Source organism: Pelecanus crispus, chromosome 1 (genome assembly GCF_030463565.1).
Source record: "Pelecanus crispus isolate bPelCri1 chromosome 1, bPelCri1.pri, whole genome shotgun sequence".
Classification (NCBI taxonomy): Eukaryota; Metazoa; Chordata; class Aves; order Pelecaniformes; family Pelecanidae; genus Pelecanus; species Pelecanus crispus.
In genome coordinates this window covers 56,962,327-56,980,043 of record NC_134643.1, presented here as the reverse complement: position 1 = coordinate 56,980,043, position 17,717 = coordinate 56,962,327, and the positions used below count along the sequence as shown (strand labels likewise).

General features: G+C 42.4%; 1 protein-coding gene across 3 annotated transcripts in view; it reads right to left on the bottom strand.

The window, feature by feature from the left end:
• TCF20 (transcription factor 20) overlaps nucleotides 1–11,347 on the bottom strand; it is a 45,357-nt gene extending 34,010 nt beyond the window's left edge. For 2 of the 3 annotated variants that reach the window (XM_075723534.1, XM_075723524.1), the window contains exon 1: nucleotides 5,717–11,345. In XM_075723534.1, coding sequence (XP_075579649.1) covers nucleotides 5,717–11,317 — 5,601 coding nt within the window. In that variant the 5' untranslated portion in view covers nucleotides 11,318–11,345. Of the gene's footprint in view, nucleotides 1–5,716 lie in introns of all 3 variants that reach the window. The other variant, XM_075723543.1, reaches the window with a different exon arrangement.
• Between the last annotated feature and the right edge of the window lie 6,370 nt (nucleotides 11,348–17,717).

The following is a 17,717-nucleotide window of genomic DNA, read 5'->3' as shown; positions in this document are numbered from 1 at the left end:
AATTCAAATATCTAAGTATCAATTTGCAAAGAGAGACACATGCATTTAGGTTCTGAACTTCTGTGAGCCCATATGTGGTTTTTAAAAACTTTCTCCAGTGTCAGTCTGATCTTCTGAACAGGCTTGCAAACAGTCCTAAAGCAGGTAGATTTCTCCTCTTCAGGTAAGCAGCAGGCTTTGAAAGATAATCTATAGAGAGTCGGACAAACAAAATTCCAGATTGGCCAGAGAAAACCCAGAATCTCCTTCCATTATATGGTAGATGATGGGCAGATTTTACCCTTCACTGTTTGTTACTCTGAAGTTCTCCTGACTGAAACCCAAGATGATCCTTTCAATAAGAAGCAACAAAGGAAACAGGTTCCAAGGACTTCTTTCCATGTATAAGGATTAAAAGATATCTCAAGCTGGGAATGAAGCAGAGATTGATGAGAAAAGCATTAAATTCTTTAGGCCTTTTTTAAAAGAGATCTTTAAAAGGGGGATAAACAAGTTTTCCTTTCATAGAGCACTGTCAGCAGAAACAAGAGCTAGATTTACCTTCAGCAAGGTCATTGGGGGGGGGGGGGGGGGGCAAAAAACCCAAACCACAAAACCAAAAAAAAAAACCCAGAAGCAATGCCTGTGCTAGGCCAGAGCCTCTGCCTTGGAAAAAAAGTGGTTTATAAAAAAAATTTCTAAGAAACAGTATACCACCTCCTAGTGAACAGCTTTTTAGAAAACAACAGTAGAACTATCTTCTTGGATTCTGCAGCTCAACCTAACACAAAGAATGTTCTCTGCATTGTTCTTCACTTACAGCTTCTTAAATTTAATACTGAGATTTAATACATTAAATCTGCTGACAACTACCAAAGTGACTTCATAATTTTGCCAGTTTCAAAGGTAACCAAGATTTCATCTTGCATGAAAATGAGTTTCTTATGAATAGGAAAACAATGAGAAGATAAACAAGGTAGGAAACTGTTTCCATAAAGGTATTTATAGCAAACTGCATGCAACTGTTAGTTTTCCAAATCTATAAATGCAAAGAAATGGTTGACATGACTGTAAGAAGAGAGACAAAAACATTTCCAGAGGAAGAATATGGATATATTTTTAACATGCTGCAGGAATACTTGCTTTAAGATTCCTAGAATCATAAGGCAAAGATCTTACGCCAAATCACTTAGAATCTGCTTTACGTAGTCCAAAACATGGCCACCTTCAGTATTTGAAAGAAAGCATTCCATGGGCAACAGGATCATCCAGCACTAGGGAGACGGCATTTTTTCAGTTCAAGATTTCATTAGCCTTGAAACCAAAAATGTCCAACTGCAAGAAGGCCAGTTAGCACCCTTACTATGGTTTAACAAGCAGTTTAAGAACAGGCAAGCAGGTCCATCTGCTGGGGTATCTACTTTGAACCTCAAAATAAGGAGAAGGATTAAGCCATTCTGCATCTGAAGCAGCCCAATTCTTCTGATCCACTATTCACATTCTCAGAACCAAGAAGCCCTCTAGAGTGGCCTCAGCAAGAGGAACACTTTTTTTGCCTTCGAGAAAGGGAGATTCTAGCACTTTGGAAAACAGCTAGATTGCTGCTTCGAAGATAATACATTCACACCATTTTCAGTCTAGGGTGAAATCAGACTTTCAGGAAAGCTCAAAGCTCAGGCGAGTCACTTCATAGTTTGGTAAACCTTTTTAAGATAGTACCTTCTCATCTCAAATTCTTCTAGAGCAGCTGGTACAAGTCAGCCTTTGAGCAACCTCACATACATTCTAAGCCTTCCTTGGGATTGCCTATGGGGCTGTTCTCAAAAAACTGCAGTAAGACACAGACATTTATTCATATAAGGAACTGAAAACTTGACATAGCAAGAGAAGTGCTTCAAATTCATTCCTGATTCTGGAAGGCAAATAAGAAACAGAGGTGTTGGGAGGGGGTGTGTGTGAATCTATAATAAGCTTCTATGTGAGAAAAAACAGGTGAGTTTGTGTGAGAAGAAATGCAGGACAGGCTACTTATGCCACTAACTCTACATGATGGTTAGATGGTTTATGGTCTTTGACTAGAAGTTTTAGTTTCTTATTTCTATACTAGGATGCTGTATAAACAACAATAGAGCCAGATCTCTAAAGAAAATATTTCAACTCACTTAATAGTATGGATTCAGTTTAAATTTGGTGCACTTTTGCCCTTTGTGGGTATCACAAACAGTTTACATAGATTTTGAATTATGGCAGTATTTAATTTGCACAGAATGCATTATATACATGAATTATTCACTTCCAGGCTCATGACACTTCATATGCCATAAACTAATGTCTTTCCCTAGACCAAAATTAATACCTAGATTCTTGTATGCTTGTGCACACGTATGTCTACTCTCTCCTGCTAGCAAGCAGCTACCTGGTTTGCACATCTGCTTTTCCAGGACACTGATGAACTGCATGTCAGAGGGAACAAAAGTAAATGCACTTGCAAAGCAAGGAAGAGGTAAAGAAAGAGCATACGCAACAAGCATAGGTAATCAGCTGTCTGAGCCAGAAGGCTATCCTCAGGCAGCAGGGCAAAAGAGTCTAGTTCAACAGAGCCTTTCCACTGCCTGGGGATGGCTTCTGGCAGGTACGCCTCTGAATACCCTGACTTCCATTTTTGTGTTGCACATAACCCTCTCCTAGCTGAAGGGGGGAGGATATACTGCTTCCAGAGACGAATACAGCACTACAGTTTGCTACAACAGGACAAAAAGGTTAAGGAAAAAATAACACTAGGAGAAAACCTATTCCATTATTTGTGACAGAAGTGAAAGATGGATTACTCTTATGGATGCAATGCAGAAGAGCCCAGCATTCAGCTAGGACACCTGTTGCTGTGTTTGTATAAGACCTAACAAAACAAAGCACACACAAGAAAATGGTCCCTGCCTCTGAAAGTTCAGTCTTATAACTAGATTAAACCAGACCCAAACAGAACAGTGGAGAGCACTGAAAGACTACATATTACTCCTCATACACAGAAAGTAAGCAATATTTCTTCCAGCCTTAAATAGAAATTATTAGGAAGAAATAATTTTAAAGTCAAATGAGGAGATTGTGAATCTGAGTGACAAGAAAATCAGAACAGGATGTCAGACGATGGATTAAGAATGATGTAGATTAAAAGCCATGTTTTGAAGTGAGTCTGAGAACTCAACATGAATTCAAGAACAATTTTCAAGTTTGTGGCAGAAGAATATGAACCTGGAGCAAAAAGGAAGCTCTACAAGACTCTGGAAAAAAGTGACCGGGTCACCAAAAGCTACCCAAATGCACAGTATTCCAGGATAAAAAGAAAGAAAGCACAAGCAGAACTTCAGTGAACCCCACACAAAAGGCTGGGAGTAATGAACAACAGCTTCTGCAAAAAATAGTGGAAAGAAAGGAGGTAATCAAAAGAGGACACAGACAGGAAACAACGGTGGAACAACACTTCAAGAGCAGCACAGCCAATGTAGCTGACAGGGAAAGGAAAATTAAGTACTGGATCTGAACCTTAGCCAGGAAGAGATCACTGTAAACACTCATTACAATTGTAGTAGAGCACAATCGAAGTCGCAGTGGAGGACAAGAGCCCCAGACAATGCACTCAAAGAATTTTGAGATGAAAAAAGGGAAAGGAAATTAGGAGGTAGTTGCAAAGGCAAGAGAGGCCACAGGCATTCTGTACACTTATTTTAAAAAAAAAAATTGGAAACACTCGTGTCTAGAGGTGCTATGAGGGAAAAGAAAAGCTAGGAGTTGAGCAAGTGATTAAAGGAAAGAGGTAGAGAGAAAGGACACAAGGTTCAAGGGAGATGTTCTTGTATGATGCCATAAGGGCAGATGAAAGGGTTAAGAAGAGGAGGAAAAAAAATTCTATTTGTGACAAGGAGGTGATCATAATGGCTGGAAGAAAGTGATATATGGTAGGCCAAAGTGTATTCAGTCAGAAAGTCATCAAGATCCCATGCAAAGAACGAACTAGATGTCAAACAACATGCAAAACCCATACAAAAATGTTGTGAATAATGGGCTACTATTTGTCAAGTTTGATTAGAGCCTATCAGCATAGCATGTTTCTGCCGGGCATACCCCCTTTTGTGGGTGCAGGAACACAAAAAGGATTGCTGGAGGACAACTCAAGTGGTTCAAGAACTTGCAGAGAAGGCATTTGCTACTGGGAGAACAAGGATCATAAATGAAAGACACACCCTGAAAACAGGAAAAAGGGAGAATCAGGCTGGAGCGATCCAAATTCAAAATACTGGTGAACTACAAGACATACGAAAGCATGGCCACATTGCATGTAGAATCCAAACGGTGGTGGAGATTGCGAAAGAAACCTTGCAATTATCACAGATAAGAAATTCAGCAGTTGCATCAGAACAAGCATGCTGGCACAGCTCGATGAAAACCAAATGAAATTAACTGACTTTGTTTAATGAGAGGCTAAGAAACAAGAATGCAGGCCAAATCAAGTTAGGGCAAAGAAGCATGTAATTACTGTCAAAGAACAGTGAGTGAAAATGCAGAACAAGCCAAGAATCAAACCTGAAGAGAAAAGCTCATGGGGAGGAAATGAGCATGCTTTATGTAACAATACAGAACGAAGAGAAGATAAAAACTGGATCCCAACACTGTTCAGGAAAAGGAAGAATCTGAAGGCAACAGGAAAAAGTAGTCTAGTGCCTCTTCCATGGTCTGGCCCAGGACAGAAAGTACAATGCAAAAAGGTAACCATAAATAAAGGGATGCAGCATACTGATGATGGCAAAGCAAGCCACGTAACTATGGTTTTAAAGTGTCAGCTTGTGTCTCAGAAAAATCAAGAATAGCGAGTGTCTCCATCCACAACCAGGTGGTTGTGAATAAAGTTCTCCCTTTGTCCCTGGCTTTAATTTTACGTATTTCTTCTCACTTGTTGTATACTTGCCCTTTGTAGAAAGTAAATTGTCAGTATGATTTGTGGTATAATTCGTACTGAATTCATCAATACTAAATCCACCCACGTTTAACTTAAAGCTTACAGACCTCTGTGAGATTCTACTCTATCCACCTTATTTTCTAAGGACTGCAAATTCTCCTGCAGTTGTGTAATATGTATTACAGTCACAGAATAACTTAGGTTGGAAGGGACCCCTGCTGAAAGCAGAGCCAACTTTGAAGCTAGATCCAACATCAGTGGTAAAGCAGGTTGTTTAGAGCCTTGCCCAGTCACATTTGTGCATTTCTAAGAACAGATATTCCACAGCTTCTCTGTTGTTCCCCCTCCCTCAATCCAATGTTTGACCACCCTGTGAAATTTTTTGCCTAATACTGAATTAGAATTTTCTTAGTTGCAATTTGTGTCTGCTGCCACTTAGTCTTTTCACTGTATGACTCCAAGAAGAGCCCTAGAGAATAATAAATATCCAATAGGATAGAATAAGGAGGAGAAAAAAAGATCACTGTAGTCACACAAAAGCCTTTGGACATCCAGAACTTTTAGTAGGTAATAAGCATCCAGCTTTTTTTGATGCCTAAAAATCTGTCTGATCAGACGTGGCAGAGATCTAAATGAGGCCATCAAAAGGACATCACCAGAGATTTATTTAAGATGAAAGATGATCGCTTACGACATGAGAGAAGAACAAGGAAAAATGGTATTCCAAGTGGTATACATATTGCAAACAAAACCAAATCATTTTGTATAGCAAGGTTAGGTACTCACCATCTCTCTTGCAATCTCCACAGCTTCCTGCAGCCCATAGAGCCTGCCACAGACCAGGTAGATCCCATTGGCCCAGAGAATACAACCCTCATGGACCCAAAATTCATTGCTGTCAAGAGGTAGTTCAGGAATTTGTAACTCCAGCTCAGTGCCACCTTCTGAAGTGGGCATAGAGGGTTTTGAGTCCAAAGGAGTCTTTTCACCACCACTGCCACCATCAGTGGTTGCTTTTTTACAAGAAGCTCCCCTTGAAAGTGACCGAGAGGCTCCACTACAGTCCTCAGAGCGGTGCCGCCTCTTAAAGCGGGGATGAGCAGCTAGGCTTCTTTGTTCCTTCTGTTGTTGCTGTTCCTCCTCCTCTTCCGTATCTGTCTTGGAACCATTAGAAGCACTTTTGTGCCGTACCTTGACCTTGCTCTGCATTTCTGTGGCCCTCTTTGGAGGTGGGTTCTTGGGCAAGGTGGCTGCGTAATCCTGGGGGTAGAAAGGACCAAAGAGGTCACCCATGTTACGATAGCTGGCCCATTTGCCACACAGGCAGCAAACCAGATGCCCTAAGACAGAAGACTCTGTTACTACAGGGCCCTGCAGCATGAAAGTTGAGGTGGGCAGCACTTTGCTCTCAGCATTGCTAGGAGGGGGTGTTGAAGATCTCTGTCCTTTCCGACCCCTCACCAATTTGTTCTGCTCCTCTTCCTCCGCATTAATGATTGTGCACACAGCGCCTAATTCACACTTGTTTACCACATGAATATAAGGGAAAAAGGACTTATTCTTGGAGTCAGTTTTATCTACAGACTGGGTAGCATATTTAAGCTTGATCTCTGGTTCCTGAGGCTCCACAATCGGAGCAGCCCGTCTAGGCTTCCGCTTCCGTGGTTGTGCTGCAGGTTTTCGCCTCTCCCTCCTTTGCCTCTTCGGTTTTGGCTCACCACCACCACCACCTACCCCTTCTGAAGACTGTGTAGGTACTGGTGGGGGTGGCGGGGGTGGTGGCAGTTGCTGCTGCTGCTGCTGCTGCTTCTTCTGTTTGTTCACGCTCCCAATTGGCCTCCCCTTTTTCTTTCCAGAGGGAAAATATCCCTTTGGAGGGAAACCATCTGGCTTGGGTGAAATGTTTGTCACATCTCCATCTTTTTCCTCAGACTTCAGATTTGGTTCAGAAGTAAACACACTAGAAGGGGAAATTGTTTTAGAGTCGGAAAAGGTCAGAGTTCCAGCTCCGCTTACAGATCCATCAGACCTTCCCTGACCACCTGACTTCTGAGAAGGTGGTGGTGCTGTACTGGATCCTGCTCCTTCTTTACCAACACTAGCAGTTTCAGGGACCTCTTTCTTGGTTTTATCATCCTCACTGCTTTGCCACTCTTCTGAAGATCTTGGAAGAGTTATTTCACCAGTTGTATCCTGGCTTGCTGGCCCCACTTGATCTGACATCTCTCCCTTTCTCTTCTCAGCCTCTGGTCCATGTCCAGCCACATTTCCTCCTTCAGGTCCACTCTTAAGGGAAAGGATGTCATCAAGAGTGACAGTATCTGCACCAGTTTCAGCACTGTTGGTAGAAACACTTCTCCTAATATTGGGAGATGTAATTTTTTGAACAATAGCTTCCAGTTTTAATCCTCGCCCCTTTCTTGGGGGCAATATTTTGGTCTTAGCCGGGCTTGTGAGGGAAACAGCAGGGCAATTCCTATTATCAGGACTTGGCAGGTCCTTGAAGGAATCTCCCTTTGCAACTGACTTGCCAACATCTTGGCTTTGAGATGAATGGGCATAGGAGTTGTACGTTTTGTCAGCTCCTTCTTTTGCTGAAGTCATCAGTCGCCCTTTATCTTCACCACCACTGTTCTTCATATCCTGTGGCTGTCTTTTGGTAGGGATAGGCGAGATGAAAGAGCGGACTCTCCTCCTCATAATTAATGGATTTTGAGGAGACTGGTCTTCCTGGCCAGGGAGCCTGAGCATGGCATTACTAGGCTTGGGCAAATCTGTAGATTCCTCTCGTCGATGCCCATCACTTTCTTGAGGGCAAAATCTTTTTTGGTTGGCTGCTCCAAGAGGGCCACTGCTTTTGGCAGGAGAAGTTTGCCGAGAGAGGTCCCAACCAGATTCGTGATGCTGCAACTTCTGGTTGCCGTGTTTCAGTTCGGTGCATTTGCTCTGAGTACTGTCACTCCCCATAACACAGCGCCCAGCTTCCTGGCTTCCAGTATCATGGTAAGAGCTACCTTGAAGGTACATCATTCCATCCTTGTCATTTTTTAAGGGACTCCTTACTCTTTCCAGAAACTGCTGTTGTCTTGGGCTCTTCCTTGCTCCTTCCTGCCTATGCTGAGCTGCAGCAATCACACCCTGAGCAGTGCTGCTTGCCCAATCTTTGTATTCTTCTTGCTGTTGCTGGTATATCTGTCTCTTGTAATGATACTGGGAATTTAAACTCTGGTTAGGGTCACCAAAAGCATGAGGCCTAGCATTTGTGTGATATGCTGAAGCCAAAGATGGGCCTTCTGAATTCTGAGGGTAAGCAGAATGCAAGGAACCCCTGTTAACTCTTTCAGATAGTGTCATGTGTGGGTTCATATGATGCAGATCTGTCCCTGGGCCTCTGCTTCTGCCTGGTGACATTTTCAGCTTATCAGCAAGATCCTGAAACTGAGAAGGTGATTTACCCCTGCTGCTTCCAGTTCTGCCAGGTGCTCGTCTCATCTGTGTCGATCTGCTGTCCTGCTGGGAAATGTAGTCTGGAGCAGCATCGGAGACTGCAGCTCCAGGGCTAGCATTGCCTCGGAAAGATTCATGCTTGATGCCAGCAGGATGACAGTGGTCTCCTGTTTTTTTATTATTGAGACTAGCTGAGCTCTTTGACTGTTCAAAATCTTCTTCTTTTATTTGCCCACTGTGAGCTTTCATCTTTGTTTCCATGGATACTAAACCACCAGGGAGTATTACTGACTGGCTCAAGCCAGGGGCAAGGCGTTCACTCCTTCCACTTCTGGCCTCAGGACCCATGTGCCCCATTGGGTGAGGGCCAGGATCTCTGACAAGTTGCCTTAATGGAGATATGTCACAGATCACTGATCTCCTCTCTGAGAGCGCTCCCCCTTCATGGGCAGAAGACTGAGACTCCACATCAAACTTTCTAGTAATAGGGTAATCAGCTAGATTTATCTGCTTCATGTCAGAAGCCGCGCTGCTAGACTTCCTATCCCAGGGGCCCCAGTGAGGGCCTTCCAGGAGAGACCCCATGCTTTTATTTAGGAGGCCTCTATTGGTCAATTCATTGGTTTGACTAATTAAGATATTGGGCCTCATGGCTCCCTCCAAACTCCCAGCCATCCCAGAATGCTCCTGTGCATTCCTAGAATACCTTCTGTCTGGATGATGGTGGTACCCCTGTAAGACCTCCTGTAGGAGGCTAGGAAACTTCTCATTCCGGCCTTTGCGCTCACTGTGCCCTGGAAAATCCCCTTTTTCTTGACCAGAAGGATACTGTGGAAACCCACCAATATTTCTCTGTATACCAGCTGCTATATTATCCTTGTAACTGTATCTTAAACTGCCAGGAGATTTGGAAGGTTCTGTTCTTGCAGGAAAATTTGGCCCAACAACTGCATGACCAGGCTGGCTGTTCCCCTCTCCATTATGGTTACTGTTATCTCCACTTTTGCTCCCTTTACTTCCTCCTTGAGTTTCTGGCTGCGTCCCTGCATGACCGGCTTCTTTCGTTCCACTAGCACTAGCTGGTGCTTGAGGGGCTGTGGAAGCATCATCTTGTGCAGGTTTATCTTGTCCACCTGACTTTTCTACTCTTCCTGTCATGGCTTCCCGGGAGACAATCACCCCAACTGCCTTTTCATTCACTTTTGGGGCATTTTCCACAGCCACCACAGCTTCCTTCCCATCAGGGGAGGCCACATCTTCCCTAGCTGCAGGGCTGCTGCTGAGTTTTGACGGCTCATTCTGTGAGCCTTGTGCTGGTGAGGAGTTGGATCTCTCTAAGTTACCCCCTTTGTAAGTGGTGTCTGAGCTGGTGCTCTGGCCACTCAGCTGTCTCACCCTTTCCCCATGATCCTCTGAACTACTGGAACAGCCACCATCAAGGGATTCTGCCAGGGGAGACTTGAGCTGCTCCTCTGCCTGGGAGGAGCCTTCTGAGTTGGTGCAGCTGTCAGCCTTCTTTGAAGAGGATGACCTTTTGGAACTTTTTTTCTGAGGTGCCAAAGCATCCGAGAGCAACATGTGCTGGACTGTGTTGGGCAGATTGGCCACTTGAGAACTTAGAGCACTCAGGCTGCTCAGCCCTGGATCTGTGAGCCTTTTTTCCTGCAGTCCTTCCAGCCCAAACCCCTTGAATCCCCCTGCATGAGCATTGGGGCTTGGCATCATAGATGGTGTAGGACTAAGCTGAGGCATCATCTGCAGGATTCGGTTTCTAGAACCCATGGACATGTTGCCTTGCCCACACTGGAGATTTTCTCCACCTGGCATGAGTGGAGAAGGGGTAGAGCTGCAGCTTGGAGACTGAACCACAGATGCAGCAGGAGATGGATTAGAGATTGGACTGAAGTTTTGGTGGAACTGCATCGGTGACCTTACAGGAACTTCAGTCTGGCTGTACTGTCCCACTTGACTTTGAAGAGAGAGCTTCGTGGCAGCATTTGAATACTGCATTACGTGCTGAGGTGGGTGCTGTTGCTGCTGCCCCTGCTGCCCGCTTTGGGGCAGCTTAGACTGCTCAAAGGTTTTCATCGGTTGAGTCTGAAAGCTGTAGTTTGACTGGGTCCCATATGCCTGTGCATTGGAACCCACAGCATGGCCTTCATACTGCGACCCAGAATTTACACTGTAGCTTCCATCATAATTCTGTCCTGACTGGCCAAAACGCTGTGGGGAGGGGAAAGAGGAGGAGGAGGACGATGAAGGTGGCTGATAGTGTTGGCTGAACTGACCCACTCGTAACTGGTACCCAGAAGCAGAGGAAGGCAGAGTGGATGGTCGCTGCATTGGCTGCAAATGTGAGGTGCTAGAAGCAGACTGGCTGGAAGCCTGGGGTAAAGGCTGATGAGATTGATAGATCTGCTGTCTCAGCTGCTGCACCTGCTGCTGCTGGCTAGAAGCCTGCTGCTGATACTGGGCACTCCCTGGAGAAAAAGGACCAGTATAATCCTGTTGATAGTGGGATACACCCCCAAGGGTCGAGTGCTGTGTTTGAAACTGGCCCACATGTCCCTCACTCCCATACTGACTCCCAAAGCTACTCCCTTGAGGGGGCCCATAGCTCTGTACTGGTCCAGAAGGCCTGCGCTGAGGCGGCTGCTGCCCTCCTGACGCCACTGGATCTTTGTTGGCAGCCATATAGTAAAACTCTCCTGCTTCTTTTCTGAAACCTTGGTAGCTCTGATGGCCAGAGCTCTCACCAGGCATTGCTGTAGGGGCTCCTGTTGCTCCACGACGTCCACTACCAGCACCTCCTCCAAAGCTCTGGAACATCTGGGCCTGCTGGCGGGGGCTGAACTCTTCCAGTCGGGATGAACCGTGCACTTCCTGCGGGTAGCTCTGCTGGTTTCCGTGGTAACTACTTTGCTCCCGAAAGGACTGCATGCTGTTCAGCAGCAGAGCGGCAGCTCAAAAGCCCTCCTAAAAGGGGAGAAAAAGAAAGAGGAAAAAAAAAGGTATAGCATCCACATCTCCCAGTCACACCAGTACCACTTCTCAATTTCACTGCTTTAATAGCAATTAAAAATTAGTAGCTGTCTCCTACTTTCTGGTACATCAATGTGTATCCCCTCTCCTTGCAATGTTCCAACCTTCTAGGTAGTGCAAGTAAGAGGAATCATTCCCAAGAAAATCTAAGTCGGTAGCCTACTACCAGTTGGAGTGCATTTTTAGCACTAATATTTCCCCACAGTCATTTACTAACTGGGTCTGTTTATGTGCCCCTGAAGAAACAAGCTTCCAACAATATTTTGCAAAGCAAAGGAGAACAATCCTCACCCTCCAGCTATTCTCTATAGCTAATACTGGGAGTGATCAAGTATTTTGCTACCCTGTTAAAACATGCAACAGTGAGAAGCCTGCAACACTCTCAAACCACTCTTGGATCTACTGTAAGAATGATATCCAAGGCCCATGTTTCACTCTGGGAAAGATATCTGTTAGAAAACACTCAAGATACAATTGACCAAAGCTCAAACCAAGATTCTCCAATTAAAGGATCTATGGGAACCTGTGACAGAACTGGCTCCAGCATGCTCGAAGACATCTGCTCCATGCTCTGCTTCTGACTACTCCAGGGACCTACACCTGAAAATTTAGGTGAAAACCAACACAGCAAGACAACACATGGTATTCCCCCCCCCCCCCCCCATTTGCTTTGTTTTAAAAGATGGAAAGTCAGAACAAGTCCACTCTATTTGAGCAAAAGGGTCTACAACTTCATCCCTTAGGACTTTAATATTACCTTGAATAAAACTTAACTGAAAACATCTGTCAGCCAGAATATATATTTTGGAATACCATGTATCATCATCTACATTTACATAATCAACTCCTAAGTAAATACACTTCATGAAGGTTCTCCTATGTACTTCAATCTATTATTCAGTGTGTGGAATCATGACTCATCCTCAAGGACTGGACCACAGCTGCAAAATTGCCCGGGGACCCTTGCTAGTCCCTCTGTAAAAGCCTGACACATCACTAGACACATTAAGAAAAGTATAGTAATGAACAAGTATATGCATATACACTAACTTTTTCTTTTTTCATTTAAATAAGTATTTAAAAAAAAAAAATCAGTAAATAGATGACAAAAGCATTTCATTTATGAAACACCTTGTGGTTTTCTCTTCCTGAAAACAAACTGGATAAAGCCACCTGGAGAGACTCCTTCCTTTAAACAAATCTTAAGACAATGCTCACACTTTTCCAGGAAACAGAACCCTGACTCCTCAGATTGGAGACTTCCTGGAAAGACTTGCCTGCATTATGTTTTCTCATTTAGCCATGTTTTGTGCCACATGTTTTATTGCCACATTCAACTGAACCCACTCAAAATTAAGGTCTAGTTATGCACATAAAAGTTTTGTTCAAGTAGATGATCAGCAGAGCCCCAAGACGACAGGCATACAAATGAGGAGATGCAGGTGATGTCTGGCATCATGCTCTTCTCCCATCTGCCTCTGAAGATATTTTTCTTTTTTTTAAATTAACATGCATGTTATATACAGCAGTCTCTAACTCCACTGTTAGGGTCTTTCAGAAAGGTATCCTAGATATATTTGGGTTTCCACTATCTGTCTGTGCATGCAGGCTACAGAACACAGACAAAACCCCACTGCAATGCAGGTCTCCACAATCCTTCTCTGCTAACTCAAATGCACCTTTGTGTTGCGGCCCTGGTTTGTGCAGCTTGATGTCCACAAGAGTATTACTGAAACATTTACTAGAATCAGAAGGGAACTTTCAAGTTGTTGATACTTTCAATTGTCTCTCCCCTTCTAGGAAGTAAATTTTACTGCTGTTTTAATCTTATACTTTATATTTTAAGTGTCATACTATAAGAGAGGTCTGCTGTTCTGCTGAACTCCCACTTTTTTAGCATTTTAAAGACTACATATATCACATGAATAACACTTCTATGAATGTCACACCGTGCTGATCTGCCCAGTTTGGGCTTCTTATGGATAAATCCTTCTCTTTTCTGAATTATTCCCTTTGACGCTTCATCAGGTTGAAGCTCCTGCCCTCAAAATTGGGATATCTAATGCAAGCTTCTTTCTCCCTTTTTCTATGACTTACTGTTAAGGTGCAAAGTGGGACAAAAAATAAAAGCAGAAAAGAAAATATACATAGAAATAGAAGAAAGTTATCAAACTAAAGGCAAGAGAACATCTACTGTAACTGGCAGATGTTAGAAAGCAGCTTCTCTAGATAAGCAGTTTGGGGCTCTGCAATCAGCAACATTCATGTGGTATGGAGACTGCGTGCACACCCTGGCAGTCACGTGCTTGGCATCCTCTTCTCATGAAGGCAACATTTCCATCCTCATCACAGGCTCAGTCTCTCACAGAATCCCAGACTAATGTTTAAATATGACTTTAATAAAGCTCACTTTGCATAGTCTGAACAAGGTCTCAGGAAGCCTATTTTGCATTACATCATCCAAAAACTTTCATCACTGATGATATTTATTCTTCTATAATAATACTAAGAAAGGCTTGAAAACTGCTAACATACATTAAATGCTAGGAAACATTCTTAAGACCTCCTCACTATTAAAAAAGAATCATTTTATTTACATAATGGCACAGAAACAGCACAAGATGCTGTAAAATACCTTTAGGAACAGAGACCCAGTAAAGGTCAACCTGAGGCACAAATTCCTATCCTCCATAATCTCATGCGATCACATAAAATTTATTTAGTCCAGAAGATACAGACGCTAACTCAAAACAGGGAGAACATGTTTTTCTCCTTCAATTTATTACTTTTTTTAACCTTGGATTTTACCCTGAGAAGTATCAGGAGAACTTAAATTGCTGCTGCCCTAAGCAAATGCTTTCTGTTTTCAAAGTCTCCTACAGAACAACACTTTCTTTGAATATCTCACAAGGAACTTAACTTGAGTAACACAACCAGCAGAATAGCAGCCAAAAAAAGGCATTTCATTAATAACAGGAGTAAGAAAAGATAGGAGGTACTCCAATCCATTACATCATTGATAACTTAAGACATATAGCACATTTCCTGTCATTTATGTACTATAAACACAGGACTATTACAATTACTATTGTAATGATCTTTCTTAATATTAACAGCACTGTAAAGTGCTTAGATCTAAGTGTTATGTTCCCAGCAAAACCACTGAAAATAATTCCACGGGCAAGCCTTGTTAATAAAATACATTCAGACAGATGAGGCCTTCAAAGTCTACCTAGATCCACAGGAAAAAAATATATTTGATTAAATTTTTACTGGAAGCCTTTAAAGAAAACATTTGCAGCTAGCACATACTCCTCCACATGCAGGAACTCAAGAGAAGGATACACCAGCTGCCGACTGTAGATTACAACACAATCACATAAAACTCCATAATGGTGGCACACATCCGTAGTCCTATCCCCAGCTGAAGGGGCAAAGTCCCATCTCCAAAAAAGTGCTCCATTAACAGCCACAAATTACACACATTTACAGTGTTTTCCAACACACACAACAAAAACATCCAAAGCCTTCCCCACTTATTCAAAGGAAAGGTAAGATTCTGGCACAGCTTTTACTACTCCAGTGTCACACCTACACTCTCACTACATGTGCACCCAGCTCTATCAATAAAGCTTCATTATTCTCCTCAACTATTTATAGCCTGTAGCTGTAGAGCCATCTAAGCATATCCATCTAGAGATTACAGACTACATTCACTAGGCTAAGCAGTTTCACTCTGCTCCAACACTTTTGTTATTTCCCCAATAGCCCAGTAATCAAAATTTGCCTTCAACCTGGTAGGAACAAAGGAAGCATATTACAAGCTTGTGTGGCTGATAAAGAAACAGCCTCAGTGACAAAATCACTGCACATAAGTCATGAATAGAGGGAAGCAGTAGGTCCTGTTATCCATATCTCAGACTTATTTGTGAAACATCTCAAGTTATTTCAGGCATCTTTCAACCTACCTTCTCCATGTGAACTTATTTTTAAGCACATCTACAATACAGATTTTGTTTCTTGTTTCATCATCCGAAACAGCCTTGTAGAACAACTTTGTGAAAACATAGGAGTTCCTCAAAATATGGAGCTACTGCATTCTGATGCTACTGTAAGCAAGATTATTAAATGGTAGTCAACAGCATGTAAGCATCTTTCAACAGTTCCTGAATATATATGAGACTGCCCCCAACCATTGCTGATAAACAGGGTTCATCAGTCCTCCTACACCAAGATTACTGTGTGAAATGATCTTCTGCAACATACTGTACTAGTTTTTTTTAAATCCATATAAATCTTTAAAACTTTTTTGTCCTAATTATCAAGGACTGGACAAAATACAGGACAGCTGCCCAGATTTTCACACATAACACTGATGCCAGCATAGTAGTACAGCACTACAGACAGACAACTCAAAACAAGCGAGCTAAAACCCAAATTACTATGGGGATATGCTTAATTCTTAACAATATGCCTATAAAGGAGCAAACGAAACCAGCATCACTTAATTCTGTAGGAGGTAAGTGAGGTCTTTCTGCTTCGTTAAATTTTCTTTAGATTTGGGTTGACTACTGCGACCCATCTGTGCAGAGAAGTCTCAGGCAGCAGTCAAATGCAATATATTTTTGGTGATCTGTCAAAGACCTCTCGCTTCCTAGCATGCTTATCAGGAAAGAAAATGTAGTTACAGGCAGGCGACAAACAGTAAGATAGCATTTTCCATAGTCAAAAAATGTACACGAACAAGAGGTTTTTTTGGTTTTTTGGGGTTTTTTTGTGTTTTTGTTTTTTTTTTTTTACAGTGTCCAGGCTTCTGATTAAAACACTTATTTGCTAAATACTGTGCAAATGACAGAGATATACACACATCTCTGTAGCCGTTTCTAGTCACAACCCATACGAAACGTAAAAATTACCATTTTTGTCCTTCCTCACTGTATCTTAAAGTAGCAGAGCACACCCACAACCAAAAAACCCCCCCACCAAGCCAGAATGTGAGTATGAGCAACTCAGTGGCATAATTTGTCTCAATCCCAGAGTCTCAATTAAGCCTGAAATATAAGAGGAAAAAGATTTCCATGTACTGAGTATCATTTCCATTGTCAAGGCCAAGTTACTAACCCTCATTTCTGCAGGTACACAGTTATTACTTGCACACCTGAGTAATGGCTGGGAATAGATTGATCTTGTTTCAGTTCTGGAGGAACTTTACCCTGTCTGCTGCTTTTAAGAGAAGGCAAATCAGCTATGCCACAAGTAGATGAACCTAAGGATCAAACCTAAGACTGCATTTTACAAAGTAACAGATCTAACTTATTTGTTCTACGTTTGATGCCTTTTTCAAAGGAAAGGGAAACCAGTTTTACTTTTAAACCCTAGGTGTGATATGGAAGCAAATCAAGGAAGCCAGCACTTCAAAAGGTCACCAGTTTGTCCAAGCAATAATACTCACTGCTCACTTCTTTCAAAAAGTTGTGGTTACCCTGAACTACAAACAGATTCTCTTCATACCTTTCTATAAAGCAATTTCAGATCCTGCTCCATTAAAAGTTACTTTCGCATACTACAAATAAACAGAATGATCTCAGACATGGGAAACTCTGGTATTGTCTTATTCACCACCACGCTTCTAGAGAAAACTGCAGTCAGATCTGGCTCACACCAAGCCATCATAATTTATTTTATCAAAGAAGCCTTACTACACCACTCAAAGTTTTAACAGTATACAATTAATTTTCACCAAGAGTGCCAGAACCTGTTGAAGTAGATAAAGTACCTTGGAAAGTGTATAATTGCCGCTAAAACCAGAATACTACGTTACTGAAAACAGAGTTTTACGTTGTAAAAAAAACAAACAAACAAACAAACAAAAAAACCACATTATGTCTTAAAAATACCCATATGTAGTTGTTACACATGCTTCAATATCTAATAATAATATATATTAGCAACATGTCTTGCAATTCAGTGCTAATACTGGCCTTGACATAAAAACTGAATTTTGTCCTGCCCACTTCATCAAAAGATTCCTCAAATTAGTTCAAGCTTGGCCACGTGGATTCTAACTAGTTTCCATCATCTCACAGAGACACTATGCTTTCTTTATCAAAATGTCTGTACAGCTTTTTAGAAAGTCAGTATGTATGAGCTTAAATCCAAACAATTAAGGAAATGTTTCTCACAGAATGGGTGAAGAACAGATGAGCGTGGCAGAAGGAACACAGTGAGCTTTGTCAGCTTAGAGAGGGGAATGCTCTGGGGATTATTGTGCTAGATAAGATCTACATTCACTTCTTAT